Here is a 14,096-nt window from a genome sequence, read left to right on the forward strand (position 1 = left end):
CACAAAGATATACGAGTGTATGAGTTGAACGTACAAATGCGTTAAACGATCATTCTTTAAACCGAACTGCGTAATTTCCTAACTCATTTAAATTCTCTACATGTAAGTTTTTGTTCGGCTTTTGTTTTTACCTTAATAGTTCAACGTCATTCATGTTAACCTTTAAAAAATGTTATCAAAACATTTATCATAAGATATCTAATCTATAAATAGTTATCAGTATTATTAAAACGTAAATCTATTCTATTATTATAAAGCTGAAGAGTTTGTTTGTTTGTATTTTTTTTGTTTGGATGCGCTTATCTCAGGAACTACCAGTCCAATTTGAAATATTATTTTATCTTTTTCATATCATCACGCTATAATGAATAGGAGCAAGGCCGTATTGAAATGTATTACAAAATCGGGAAGGAGATTTTTATTATTTCTAATCCTTATTAATTACCACGCGGATGACATCGCGTGTCACAGCTAGTGCACAATAAATTAACTGAAAGAAAACAATGTTCCTATGGCGAATTAGCACTAATGAAGTCTGCGGAAGAAGTCATTATAATAGAAAATATTATGTTATTGCTGTAGTGGCTATTACAACAAATTCGAAGATGGATGGTCATATTTTTGAAGGTGACAAATAATCTCTTAGCAATACGCAAATTTATTTGTCACGCAACCAATTTAGTTTTCTTTTGCCTATTTGACCAGTTACTTGGACGTTCCTAAATCTCATTTTAGTCTCCGAATTTCGTTGATAACTCTTCCTAGCCTATTTAGCTTACTTCACTTACCAGGCGAGACCGGAATAGGTTTTAAAGTCTATAGGTTCGATGTACCTATACGCACGCACTAAATGATTTTAGTGCGTGCAGATGTACCGCAATTCAATAACCAAAGTTCTAAAATATCTAATCGAAGTAATTAATCATTGAAAATTATCTTATAACATGAAAAAATATTTATCTTCTCATTAGCTAACGAAATTAAAGATATTTTCGTGATTATTTTTGATTATTTGACAGTAATACCTAAATCTGTTGATCTATATAAGTTTGTAAGTATATTTTTTTGTTAGTTATGATGTGGTCTTTATTGCTGTTGTCTTTAGTCGGGTGTGTGGTGGCTGTGCCCCCTGTGAGCCGCTCCAGAGCTGATATCGAATCATTTAAAGCATTCCTTGATAAATGCAGAACAGGTTTGTAATTATATTGAAGATTCTTTAGATTATAAAGCAACAAAACCCATGAAGTACTTCTATCTGAGGAAAAAGGATGTGAAAAATGAAAATTGGTATTGGAACGGTAGTTAATTGATGAAGGTCAAATGGTCGGCAAAATCAGTTTTCGCTTATGTCTCGCGGATTATTAAAATACCCGATGCATTTTGTTTCAAATTGGTTACCCATATAGATAGTCTATGATTGTTATTTGACCACGATTTTAAACTCAATATTTTTTGTTCTTTCGGCAACAAATATCTGTGGAAAATTGAGTTGTAAACTATCACAGTATTCACAGTTCATGAGATGCGGCCGGATAGACGAAAAATTTAAGTAAGATCTTCTGTTTTTGAACAATAACTAGCTGTAAAACGACATCCTGTATTAACCAAGCATATGTCTTATGTATTTCCGCTGGTTTCTTCTATCAAATAAGCGCTGGGAGAATTTGGAAAATTTTTCTTTTTAATAATATGTCATAAAAACATCATCTTAGAATCTGAACTGAAGGCAAGAACTTTGCTGTGATTTTTCTTAGGTATAATAAAGCAGCCACTGATAACTTATAATCAATGTTTAATTACAAATGGTTTTTACGTTCTTATCCCTATCTTAGGTCTCGTGATAAGATAAAGGAATTTGAGAAAACCTGCCTAATATTATTTTGTTTACAAAAAACCCGACTTTGCATTTTTATCGTGCAGATTAATTCCGAATCCCCATCGTTGGGCAGGTTTTTTCGTACTCTACTACGAAATATCATCATGCTACAACTAATAATCTTTCATATTATCATACTACTAATAGTCTTTAACACTCACAAATATTGAGCTGATGAATTGGTACAATAACTATGAAAATCAGATTGTCTAAACCACTGCTTTAGGTAATACTATTAATTGAGCGGTATCTCTCCCACGCCCGCAATACTTTAAGCCGTTGCGGTAGGCCCTCATTCCTGAGTTCCTCTATGTCTATACAAACTCATAAACTTTACCTCTTCATATTCTTAGTACACGTCTTGATTTCCATTACAGTTTTTCATAAAAAAAACCTCTTTAATACCTAGAAATACGCAACCTCATTAATTTCTCTTGTTTCCCAGATGATGGTGTCCGCCTCGAGTCTCGCATGCTGGCCAATCCCAAGGCTAAGCCATGGGAGAACTCGGGCAAGTTCCAGGGTGACATCCTCCTCAATGATGAGCAGGTTGAGATGATGCTGCAGCAGTACTCTTCAGGAAGGAACGCTTACATCTTCCCTAATACCAAATGGCCCTCGAATACAATTGTTTACGCTTTTAGCAATGACTTTAGTGAGTTATTTTTACCTTGATATATTTTTATTACCGTGCTCAATACTTTAAGGGATTGTGGCTTTTGGTAAACTACCTCGGTATTTTGTTTCGCATTGACCTCGTGGTGTAAGTTTTGCATTGAGATGAATGGAGGTAAAGAATTCTTGATGAATAGCTTTTTAATATGTTTAAATGTACGTATATGTATAGTATTGTATAGTATATGTCGTGCAAACTTAATTGTATGGTATTGTTTCTTTCAGCAATTCCTCAAATGAATGCCATCATTGACGCTATGAACGAGATCCAACGGAGGACTTGTATCAGGTTCCGACAGAGGCAGTGGTGGGACTCTAGTTATGTCTGGATAACCGTAAGTGTTTAAATACTGAGTTTCTTATTTGGAATGTTGACAAGCCCTTTTTGTTTGGTTTCGGGGTCAGACTCTGTTTGCTTATAATTGATCTACTACATGGTGCTAAATAACCTCTTATGTATACACTCTTAAAAAAAACTCTGGTTTTGCTGGTTTTTTCCTTTACTGTTTTTTTGCAAGTGGTACTTACAAAAAAACACTCACTTTGTAATAGGCACGTAAACTCAAAAAGACATTGACTCTATCGCTGCTTACTTCCGGGGCAACGATTTCCATGCCTTGCATGGACTAAAACATCCGAATTATTTGCCGACGGAGCGGGGGCTCGAGAGCTGCGATGCTTTCATAAGTACCTAAAATGAAAATAACAAAAAATAGCTGCGATTTGTTCTTAATTAAAATAAAATTGACAGCATTATTAATTTCATCTTGTTTTTTAATATTTTAGTCCAGAACATAGCATGTTGTAACGATTAAGATGGGTGAATAAGAATGAGTGGTTTTTGGTATATACGAAGTTAGATTTTAATATTAAATGTAATTTTTCAGTAATTACCTGATATATACATTGGATGACATTCAAAATGAACCATCGGTGAACTATTAGCCGTTAAATATCTATTAACTTATTAATAGATATTTAAATGAAAGCAAATAATAATCTTTATACCAGGTTTAATATAAACGATTATTGCAGCAATCATTGGGAACATAAACTCTTAACAATAGCATGTTTAATATATTTTTATTCAGATAAGATTACAAAATTGCTAAGGTAATTTGTGACACACCCATAATTGAGTATTCTATTAATATTTAACTTCAATTAGAATAAAACTACTTCGGGATTCCACATAAATCATTATAATTCACTGTCATTAAAATGTGGCCGGTTTTTATTCACTTTTCTTATACCATTTTAAATATAAATTTATGAAAAATTCGTATTTCAAGTACCTAGGCCGTTTTTCAGGCACTTTCAACGTAACGGTATTGACTCTAGGAGCACGCTTGCAAAATTTCATTCCTATGGAGAGCTACCACCAGTTAAGAATATATATATATTTATAATATGACTTAAGTCGATAACTGTAAAATACTAAGAAATGTTTATTACATTGTAACGTGCGTAATTCTAATACAATTCCTAATTTATGAATTAGATAAGGATTCTAGCAACTTTTTATTGGTTTGAGTTATAAATAATTTGGCATAGGTAGTATACGAATGTGACGTAGTTTCTGAAGTAGTTGATTGTAGAAAATCAGTAATCAGTAAATTAATTAATCATGAAAGTTATGTAACTGCTTTTGATGACTACAGCTCTAAAAATAATGTATTTTCATCATCTTTCTTTTTATAAAAATTACTCCTTCTCCTCCTCTTGCATCCTGGGGATTTCACAAACATTTAAATCAGGTGCACAAAAAACACACAGATTTAGGAATTTGTGATCCACGTAGATCATGTGTGCCGAAAAACCCCGCTAAGCTCAGTATATTTATAGTGAACAACATTAAGGAATCTTAGGGATTTCAAAAACATTCAAGTGACATACACAAAGGCAAGACTCAGAACAAGCATTCATGGATCAAACCAATGCTTATACTACGCAGGAATCGAAAGCGACACGTCGCGCGTCGCGTTTATTACACTTATTAAATAATCGCTTGTCTTATTTATAGTCCTTATGACACTTCTGTCTATTCCAGGGCAGGCCTGACGGTTGCTACGCCAACGTAGGCTACTGGGCGTCCATGGGCATCCATACCCTGAACCTCGCAGTAGACACACCAGGCCAAGGCTGTTTCTTCCCCACCGTCATCATCCACGAATGGCTCCACGTCGTCGGCTTCTTCCACATGCAGTCCACTCATAATAGAGATGACTATGTTCGCATCGCGTGGCAGAACATTTGGCCAGGTAAATATATTTCTCATTTTATGAAGTTCGTCTATAATTGTCGTAGTTTTAGGTATTTCAGAAGGTAGAAACATTTTAAACCCAGTATTTTTAGTACATTTATAAAATGTTTTAACAAACCTGACCATTCTTCTTTTTCCCCTGTTCTGTATAAAGGGGCCAGCAAGCTTTCTACCATTCATTGCTTCTACTATACAATTTTTCACATCACCTGTATATAAAAAAAGAATAACAGATTTGTAAAAAAAATACTTTCTTAGTTTGATATTGGTTCAAGTTTAGAAAGAACATAATATTATAACCACCAGTAAATCCATATCATATTGTATTAGTCAATACCTAAGTTAATCATCATTTTTCTACTAAAAAGTATAACAAAAACGTAAAAATGGCAACAATTGCGAAATGCCTTCAATGAATCAACCGGCAATCATTTATGGGGCAATCGCACGTCATTTTAAAGCAAAAAATATATCTTACGAAGTGGGATAATTAAGATTATTCAAGTCGTTCCGATTTGAAAAACTTCAAAGATTCAAGCCGCAGACAACAAAAGTTTTGGAAAATTATGTCATACATATTAAAAGAGATTAAAGGATTTCATTTATCTGGCGGACCGTTTTATATCGATAAGTTTTATCGAGTATTGGTGTTGCCATAAATTTTACTGTTGTTCAATGAACGTTTTCCTGTCTTTTCGAGAAAGTTTTTTTCGACTATTCATCTAGGTATGCTTAAGTATGCTACCTATACGTGTCCGGGAGTATATACCCTTGAAACTTTTCTTACGTTTATTACCATTGATCTTTCACTTCCTTGTGGGTTGGAAATCCTATTAATGTTATAAAAGTGAAAGTGAAAGTTTGTTTGTTTCTCTTTCACGCAAAGATCACGACACAAGGATACCTCCTAGGATAGTTTTTACCCAGATTTTATGTCTCTCTTTGTAGAGGGCGCAGCTGCTTTCAAAAGCTTGTTTCACTTAAACTTCTTTTTTTTCTTACTTTTCAGGCATGGAACACAACTTCGACAAACTAGGAACAGACCTAGTCAACAACTTGGGTCTCCCGTACGAATACTCGAGCAATATGCATTATGACAGATACGCGTTCAGTACCAACGGACAGCCTACTATGCTGCCTATTTTTGTAAGTATATTATCTTAATAAGATTGTTCTATGTCAAAAGTTAAAGCACACACTCATTCAAGGGCGTCAATTACTTCCATATACAGAGTCAAACTTTATTTTCCCTTCCGTATACGTCATAATGTAGAATGTCCTAGAGTGTGTTTGCAAGAGTGCAATGATCTAAAAAACAGCCTTATCAAAGGTTAGACACATTATATTTTTTACCAGAGGCAATATAATAAAATAAATGTACATCGTAAAGGTACGCCTCAATACTGCAACAAATATTAGCACAGCTTTGGCTGAAGCCCGTCCTAGATAGAGTACAGCAAAACAAATGAAATGACCATATTAATCCTCTCTTCACAAAGCTAACTTAAGGGTATACAATAATTTTTCAGCTATAAACCACTTTAAGATTAAAGTTAAGATTGGTGCTTGGTACTACTTGGTTCCAATCTCATTGTGGTCAATGCTCAACCCTTTCCCATATGGGTAAAGGCCTGTGCCTAGAAGTAGGACGTATATAGGCTGTTATTATTAGTTCTGATCTTACTTTATCTTTCAGAATGACTGGGGTTTGATGGGTCAAATCTGGTACGTGTCTAGCCATGACTGGCTCCGCGCCAACAGACATTACAACTGCCCAGGAGCCTGGAGCACGCCAGTGGAGCAGGAGGCTATACCCCAAGACGTACCTGAACAATGAAACTATATACTCACCTATTATATGGATACGGATGTTTTAAAATAAAAGAAATAAACTTTTGCCAATAACAGAAAATCATTTTTATTGGGTACTTGACAGTTAGATTTCCAAAAAATGTCTGATACGTATTTTTTAATTAATTGTATACAAATAAAAAATTATAGGTGATACCCGATTTAACAGAATCTTGCAGATTAATTAATTGTATGGGTCGAATTCCTCAAAGTCAAAGTCCTTGTTTTATTACCGTCAGAGCATATTTTAATATTGAAACTCGACAGAACCTCGAAGAGGTGAACTGTTTGAGTAAAAGTATTTTTGAAGCGATATCAAGTCCAGTGTGACCCACAAATGCTTGTTCGGTTTGCGATCGCTTGCTGAGAGTCTTCTTGCATGTGATTGAAATGTTTGTTATTAATTACCTTAGTGTGGATGTGTTTTTAACAAAAATCCTTTTCAAATACATAACATTCGTTATTAAACTGTAGATGAACAAAATGTTCTCTATCATTTGTGGCCATTGTTGTTGAATTAATTAATTACTTCCCGCAGTAAAAGTAAGTTTTGTAACACAAACGCATCTATAAATAGTTTGTTTTCAAAATTAGGACCAATTTTATAGCAGAACCAATGAATTATGGTAGATATTCTTTTAATTTCCGTTTGGTACCCTTTTACAGTGATGTTTCATTGTAACACCTATAAAGAGTTGTATGACCTCACAAAGATATCAAAATCTGGCGTGTGGCTAGTGTAGTTAATACCATTTTAACTAGGCGAGGAGCATTTTTTTTATTTTATATAATAAATGGAGTGTCATATTTTATTAATTGTTCTCTTAACGTACAAAAATTTAAAATCCATCTAGGTCCGAAGTTTAGGCAGTAGGCAATTCATGGAGTTATTCTATGAGGCAATTAAACAGTGTCGTTTACATACAGTGGTGAAATTTCCTAAATGAGATAGCCCGGGCCGAGGGCGATTAATTTGGGCGCAAAAACATTGTTATTAAAAACATTGTGATTAATAGAGAAAATTGAGAAAAAAAAACAGCTTTCCCCAATTACTAATATAATATTCACGTCATACGTCTTATGTTATATTATATATTTATATAAGTATATATTTTATAAATATTGTTTTATGTTGTGTATTTGTTATTGTCCTATATTTGTCTACACACTGTGTTTATGTTTCTTTTTGTCATCTCCTGTCGCAGGTCTGCTGGAAGAAATTTCTTGAGAAATAAGCAGTACCTTTGTACCTTCGGTGTTTTTCTTTTTATACGTGTTTTACTCTGTGTCTGTTGTGTGTACATAAATAAATAAATAAATAAATATTGCTTAAATTTCCATGGCTTACAAGAAATATAGGGCGGCGATACCTCGTAGGCCTACAACAGCTTACGAATTGAATCCAGTACTTTTTAGACACCATATAAATATCAATCGCACTGCAATTAAGAGCAACAATAAACAAAAGTGCACAAAAAACAAAAACAAAACGACACAAAAAAACGATCTAGAAGTGTTCAAGGAATTTATTGCTCTAAAAATCGACTCATCAAATAATAGTGATGCCGATATTCTTTATCTATATAGTTCTAGATAATTATTTGAATAAATAGCTAACTGATGGATAGACTTCATGCATTAGAGTAACAGGGATTACCATGTTTCGTTCTGTAGTTTTATTTGCGCTGTTGGGTTTGGCGGCCGCCGGCCCTGCTGTTGTCAGGAGCAGAAAGGATATCGAATCCTTTAGGGAGTTTTTGGATAGAGTGAGGAGTGGTAAGTGATTTTAAATATTCTCCTTATATTTTTTTTCGAGTGCTGAAAATTGCCCAATTTTATTTTCGTATTAATATAATAGAAATAATTTCTAACAATCGTAATATTTTTAAAGTCACAAAGGTATCTAGGTCAGGATAGAAATATCTCAAAGCCAAATAAAATAAACCAAATTTATAAATGCTCTGTTACTTAAAGTTACCAGTTCTGGAGGACTCACTAACTGGGGTGCCTAAGGTGCCTTAAATTCCCTGTCACATGTAAATTTAATTCCCTAAGGCTTACCAATGATTCCGCCATTGGACACAAAACCTGGGTTCATTTTGGGCTCAAAATATAAACAAAACTAGAGACTACAAGCTTTAATATTAATATTCTTTGGTTATCTTTCTCGAAATTTCAGACAGACCCTAAGGTTTACTTGACTATTTGTTTCGTTTGCTTAGGTAACGGCAACGCCGATCGTTTCCTATCAAGAAAGAAGGCATTCCCGGTGGCCAACGACGAGGAACTCAGTGGCAGGTTTCAAGGAGACATAGTTCTTGATGATGTGGACTACGAGGTGATGCTTCAGGAGTATTCCTTCGGACGGAGCGCGTACACTACTGCTTCCATCACGACTTGGCCTGATAATACCGTTGTGTGGGAGTTTGGAGATGGAGAATTCAGTAAGTCCAACAATCACTCTAATTTAAATTAAAAACACGCTTTTTGACTTATACGTTTGAGAATTGATCAATAGGTACCTACGTTTGTTATTTAAAAGTCGGGAACAAAAAAGAAAAGTATTTTCAAGAAACTCATTATAAATGGTTACTCTGTTTCCGTCTTACTAATATTAACTATGCTCTGTTTAATTCAAATAGGGCAAAGATTAAAAGTCGGAATAAGTTTTTTTTTCTTTTTACATTTTGGTATTAGTTTCATTGAAAGTGCGGATTTTTGCCAATTTTCTTATGAAAGCAGGTTATAACGTATAAATTTATACGAATACTAATATATAAAGCTGGAGAGTTTGTTTGTTTGTTTGAACGCGCTAATCTCAGGAACTACGGGTCCAAATTGAAAAAATATTTTTGTGTTGAATAGACCATTCATTGAGGAAGGCTTTAGGCTATAAACCATTGCGCTGCGACTAATAGGAGCGAAGATACAATGGAAAATGTGAAAAAAACAGGGCAGATATAAATCATAACTTATATCTTCTACCCACGGGGACGAAGTCGCGGGCATCAGCTAGTGTATTATAAAATTAGTAAATAAATAAATCTAAATCATCACAACGTGTTATCATGATACCTCTTAGAAGTCACATACGCAGAAAAAATCTTAGGATTTAAAGTTATCAGCTAACGTGACTAAGATGTTTACAAATTCCGTTCCTTCTTTGTACAAAAACAGGTCAATATCCTACCTGTGATATCCACACTGGCAGGACACAAATAGGTTAAGTTATTTTTATTTTTTCTTCTATAAGATTCCGTTAGATTGATAAAGTTGATTGATTCTGATACTGTTATTATGCAGGATCGTAGACTTAAAGATAAAAAGGGGACTCCATCCGTATTTTATCAGACGAAAAATATAGCCAGTATGATTTTTTAAAGATATATTTCTGTAGTCGCTGTAACGAACAATAACAATCATAATTGAGGTAGAGTAGAGGATATAAGGCCGTTTTTTTTTGAAAATTTGTCCTTATTTTCCGTCTTTGTATCGAACCCTTAGTGTTTCGAGTCTGACTCGAACTTGACTGATTTATTTACTTTTTCTCATCTTACCATAAATAAAATAAAGAAACTTGTGATAGGCATCGATGAGTAATCAGAAATTCTTGAGCATTATCAAATATTATTTTATTATTTTACAGTTTTGCAATAGATTCATAAAACTAACTGCCTTTATCAAATTCGGCACTATTCATGTTCCGTAAACAATAAAAACAACATTATGGTTTAATGTTGTCAATCATTGAATATTTGCCCCAATACCTTCATTTCTAAACGATTATTCGCATTTTATCAGATTTTGTGTACGATAACAGATAAAAGATAATCGGTCTTTGATCTTTCTCCAGACCTTACAAACACCTTGATTTTCAAAGATAACAAAGAACTTCTAACTTTAAACTCAAATCAAACATTCCCATTCCCAGGTTAATTATCTTAAGACCTAACCGACGGCTAGCATGTTAATTGACGTTTTTTATAACTATCAAAGTAATTAGGTTGTCCAACAAAAAGTTACACTGGTAAGCTATAGAGCCTTTTCATTACAGATGATGAACAGAAAGAGGCAATCCGAGAAGGGATCAGAGACATCGAAGCACACACCTGTGTCAGATTCCGTTATCGTACTCCAGCAGACGCTGTTTACGCTAAACTTACTGTAAGTGCGAATTTAATCCATTCATGTTTTACCAGGAGCATCCCATTAAAGACCATTTGGGGTTGGTAATAAGGCCGAAATTCCTTCTTCAAATCCCAATAATTAGTAAGAGTTACTAATTATCAAAATAAGATAATCTCGCAATAAAGGAAGATAATTCTTTTGAAAGATTAACTTAAGCTCATGCTTATGTAAGATTAAATTTAATATGAGATTTTCTTGGATTACTTGAATGACATTTCAAGAGGTTTAGCGTATCGATAAATTAAAGCCTCATAATCAGTTCATAATCCTAAAAATATTGATTTCTAAATCAAAGTTAAATGCGATTGTAAATTCAAAATTGTTTATTCAGACAAGTATTTATTTTTACATCACACTTAAAAATACATCATGTATCCATTTAGACTGCTTTCTAGTACTCTTAAACTCAAATTGTATTATTTACGTAATTTTAACATTTCCTATAGATAGCCAAGGAGACAAAAATCCACAAGCTCAATTTTCTATTCACACATGTGATAAATAGTTGTGGTATCCACAATAGGGATGATGTCAATTTTTTTTTTTCAATGTCTGTCTTGTAGTTTTTTTGTATAAAAATGGATACGTATTTTTTATTTGTCCCGCAAACATAAATTGACCAAATTACAGTGAATGAAACTTACGCGTGACGTCACGATTGAGTATAAATTTTACCCCAAATCGTTACGTCACAAGCCCCCTCTCCTAAACTTTAAAGCAGTTAATCTTTGTCAATTCTAGTTTTTCTGAAAAAGGAAAAATACGTGTCTCATACTTTTAAATTATCTAACTGAGGGACTAATGAGATTTTTTGCTTTTTTTACCATCATCATCATATTCTCATCATCCCTATTACTTGCTCCAATCCTCAATTCATATATATATTCAGGGTGAGCCAAGCGGCTGTTACGCCAACGTTGGCTACAGGACATCCCGCGGGGCACACAGCATGAACCTCGCTCGGAACAACGTCGGCTCGGGCTGTTTCAGACACGCCACTATCGTCCACGAGTGGATGCACATCCTCGGCTTCCTACACATGCACGCCACTTACAATAGAGACGAGTATGTCAATATCCTCGATGAGAACATTCAGCCAGGTATGGAATATTCTACTATTACTAGCTGACCCAGAAAACGTTGTTTTGCCTAATAAATTATTTCTAGTTGTATGTATTTTTTAATGCCACATTATAAAAAAAATAAAAACAAAAAAAAATCGTCCAAATAATTAAATAACAATTTTTAGTGTGAGCAACCCTTATCACTTAGGGGTATTGAAATTTGGTAAAAATCAGTAAAGCCCTTTCGGAGAAGTACGATAACTAACATCGTGACACGGGAATTTTATACATTAGAAATATTAGAATTGCGACAGCGACAGCTGTTTTATATGGCAAGTAAACAGGAGAGAAAGGCGAGATAGGGAATTTTGGGACGATTGGGAGGCCTTTGCCGAAATGTGATGCTAAGGGTTAGGAAAAAAAGCTTAAGCAAATTAATAACCATGAAATCATTAGTCAGAGGTTAAGTATGTGAATGGTGTTTGTGAAATTGTCTCTTCTTTAGCAAGTGACTTAAAAAATGGACATTTCAATGTATTTGTTAAGATGAGTGTGGCATCATATAACTCTACAATTTTATTTCAGGAGCCGAACATAATTTCGTAGTGTACGGTCAGTCCAACGTGGATAACTTAGGTGTGGAGTACGACTACGCCAGCTGCATGCACTACGGTCCTTATTCCTTCACCGGCAACGGGGAACCTACTATCGTAGCACGAACGGTACATTTAACAGATAATTTTAAAATTTTGAATATGGTTTTATTGTAATTACAATAAGATTTAGGTATTAATGCTTGTCTTGAGTGTAGTTGTCTTTGATCTTGTGATTTCAATGTTTGCGAATCCGCGATACAAGGATTAAATTCCTTAGGAAGATTTTTTTATCATGTATTTATATTAACAAGAGTAACGTTATGCTTATAAGGATTATCTGATTAACAGGGTTACTCTTAAAACTGCTGATAAGCTAAGCTAGATACGGATGTCTCAAGACTAAATCCTGACAAAAAATATTTCAGCGCCATTTGTTACATAGTACTTAATATTATTTTATTGTGGTTATTCCGCAGAGGTCCAACAGCGCCGACATGGGTCAGCGTGTTTACGTCACGGACAAAGACTGGCTTCGCATCAACAGACACTACAATTGCCCAGGAGCATGGGACTAACTGACCACATTCTGATAATTCGTCGGCAAACTAAATGTATTAACGAACTTTCTTTATATTTTTATACAATAATTTATAAAATATACGCTTTATTTTTCATGAAAACTGTTTTTTTTTCACGTCCCGCCTTAAAAATATCTACGCAGTTAAACAAAAACTTCGTTATATAAATCAAAGGACTGTTGCACGCAAAATTTCAACGTCTATAAATTAAGTTATTAAAACCGACGAATAAAAAGTGCACAAAAATGTCGTTGTCGGTCCGTAGCCCGTACACCAAAAGAAACCGAAAGACCAATAAGATATTATTTACAAAACATACAAGCTACTTTTTGTAAGTGCTCCCAAGGGGCTACGGCGACCTACATGTTGTCAGGAACACATGACGGTGCGTCTGCAGCTTTGATCTCACGAATCATGCGCTTGCGCCGCTCGCATGCTGTCGCCGTAAATTTTGTCAGGACAAATTTCGACTCTTTGAAATTGTAGAGATTTAAACAGCGCTGATTTAATCAGATTTATTAGGATTTAACAACGGGAATGAATGACTGCTGACGTCTCCTGTAATGTTCGTGTTTTTATTATTAATTTAATTGCTTAAGATTGTTATGGCTGTTTAGGTGTTAACAGAGGAACATATGCAAAAATATTATATGTCCTTATGAAGTCTTTGTTTAAGTAAAAATAATAAGAAAGAATTAAACACTTCACCAAATAATAAACTATCACTTCGTTAAAAAGCATCCATAGTTTATCTTCAAAAGGTATTAAAAACGGACCTATCTATACAGTTTCTCTACGTTCAAGCAATCCCTGGCAGGTCACGGTCTAGTGACACGGCTGTTGACAGCTGTAACGCCGACAGTGATGCGCAGGAGCATGTAATCGATACCCAATGAAACCGCCACCGCCGCGGCGGCGCGGCGGTGGTCGGCTATTTACGAAGTTTCGCCGAATTCCGACGGAACATGCGAAAGATATTGGATTACTAGGATATGTACTGTTTGT

At 34.5% G+C, this 14,096-nt stretch overlaps 2 protein-coding genes across 2 annotated transcripts; both read left to right on the plus strand.

Annotated features, from left to right (window-relative positions):
• Positions 1–1,062: 1,062 nt before the first annotated feature.
• LOC113494536 (zinc metalloproteinase nas-4-like) lies at positions 1,063–6,726 on the plus strand. The gene is made up of 6 exons (XM_026872926.1): positions 1,063–1,192; positions 2,322–2,531; positions 2,777–2,886; positions 4,602–4,812; positions 5,824–5,960; positions 6,511–6,726. Exons 1-6 carry the CDS (start codon positions 1,075–1,077, stop codon positions 6,649–6,651), a joined length of 927 nt encoding a protein of 308 aa, XP_026728727.1. The 5' UTR covers positions 1,063–1,074; the 3' UTR covers positions 6,652–6,726.
• Positions 6,727–8,295: 1,569 nt separating this feature from the next.
• LOC113494542 (seminal metalloprotease 1-like) lies at positions 8,296–13,193 on the plus strand. The gene is made up of 6 exons (XM_026872931.1): positions 8,296–8,441; positions 8,888–9,109; positions 10,720–10,829; positions 11,743–11,953; positions 12,503–12,639; positions 12,990–13,193. The coding sequence occupies exons 1-6, from the start codon at positions 8,324–8,326 to the stop codon at positions 13,086–13,088; spliced, it is 897 nt and encodes a 298-aa protein (XP_026728732.1). The 5' UTR covers positions 8,296–8,323; the 3' UTR covers positions 13,089–13,193.
• The last annotated feature ends 903 nt before the right edge of the window (positions 13,194–14,096 follow it).

The sequence above is a fragment of the Trichoplusia ni genome, chromosome 5 (assembly GCF_003590095.1).
Source record: "Trichoplusia ni isolate ovarian cell line Hi5 chromosome 5, tn1, whole genome shotgun sequence".
Taxonomy (NCBI): Eukaryota; Metazoa; Arthropoda; class Insecta; order Lepidoptera; family Noctuidae; genus Trichoplusia; species Trichoplusia ni.

Bases quoted from the DNA above. Each gene is read 5' to 3' on its own strand.
- LOC113494536 (XM_026872926.1), top strand. From the start codon at position 1,075: ATGATGTGGTCTTTATTGCTGTTGTCTTTAGTCGGGTGTGTGGTGGCT. The intron at 1,193-2,321 runs GTTTGTAATTAT...CTTGTTTCCCAG, and splicing joins CCTTGATAAATGCAGAACAG to ATGATGGTGTCCGCCTCGAG. The intron at 2,887-4,601 runs GTAAGTGTTTAA...TGTCTATTCCAG, and splicing joins CTAGTTATGTCTGGATAACC to GGCAGGCCTGACGGTTGCTA.
- LOC113494542 (XM_026872931.1), top strand. From the start codon at position 8,324: ATGTTTCGTTCTGTAGTTTTATTTGCGCTGTTGGGTTTGGCGGCCGCC. The intron at 9,110-10,719 runs GTAAGTCCAACA...TTTTCATTACAG, and splicing joins GTTTGGAGATGGAGAATTCA to ATGATGAACAGAAAGAGGCA. The intron at 12,640-12,989 runs GTACATTTAACA...GTTATTCCGCAG, and splicing joins CTACTATCGTAGCACGAACG to AGGTCCAACAGCGCCGACAT.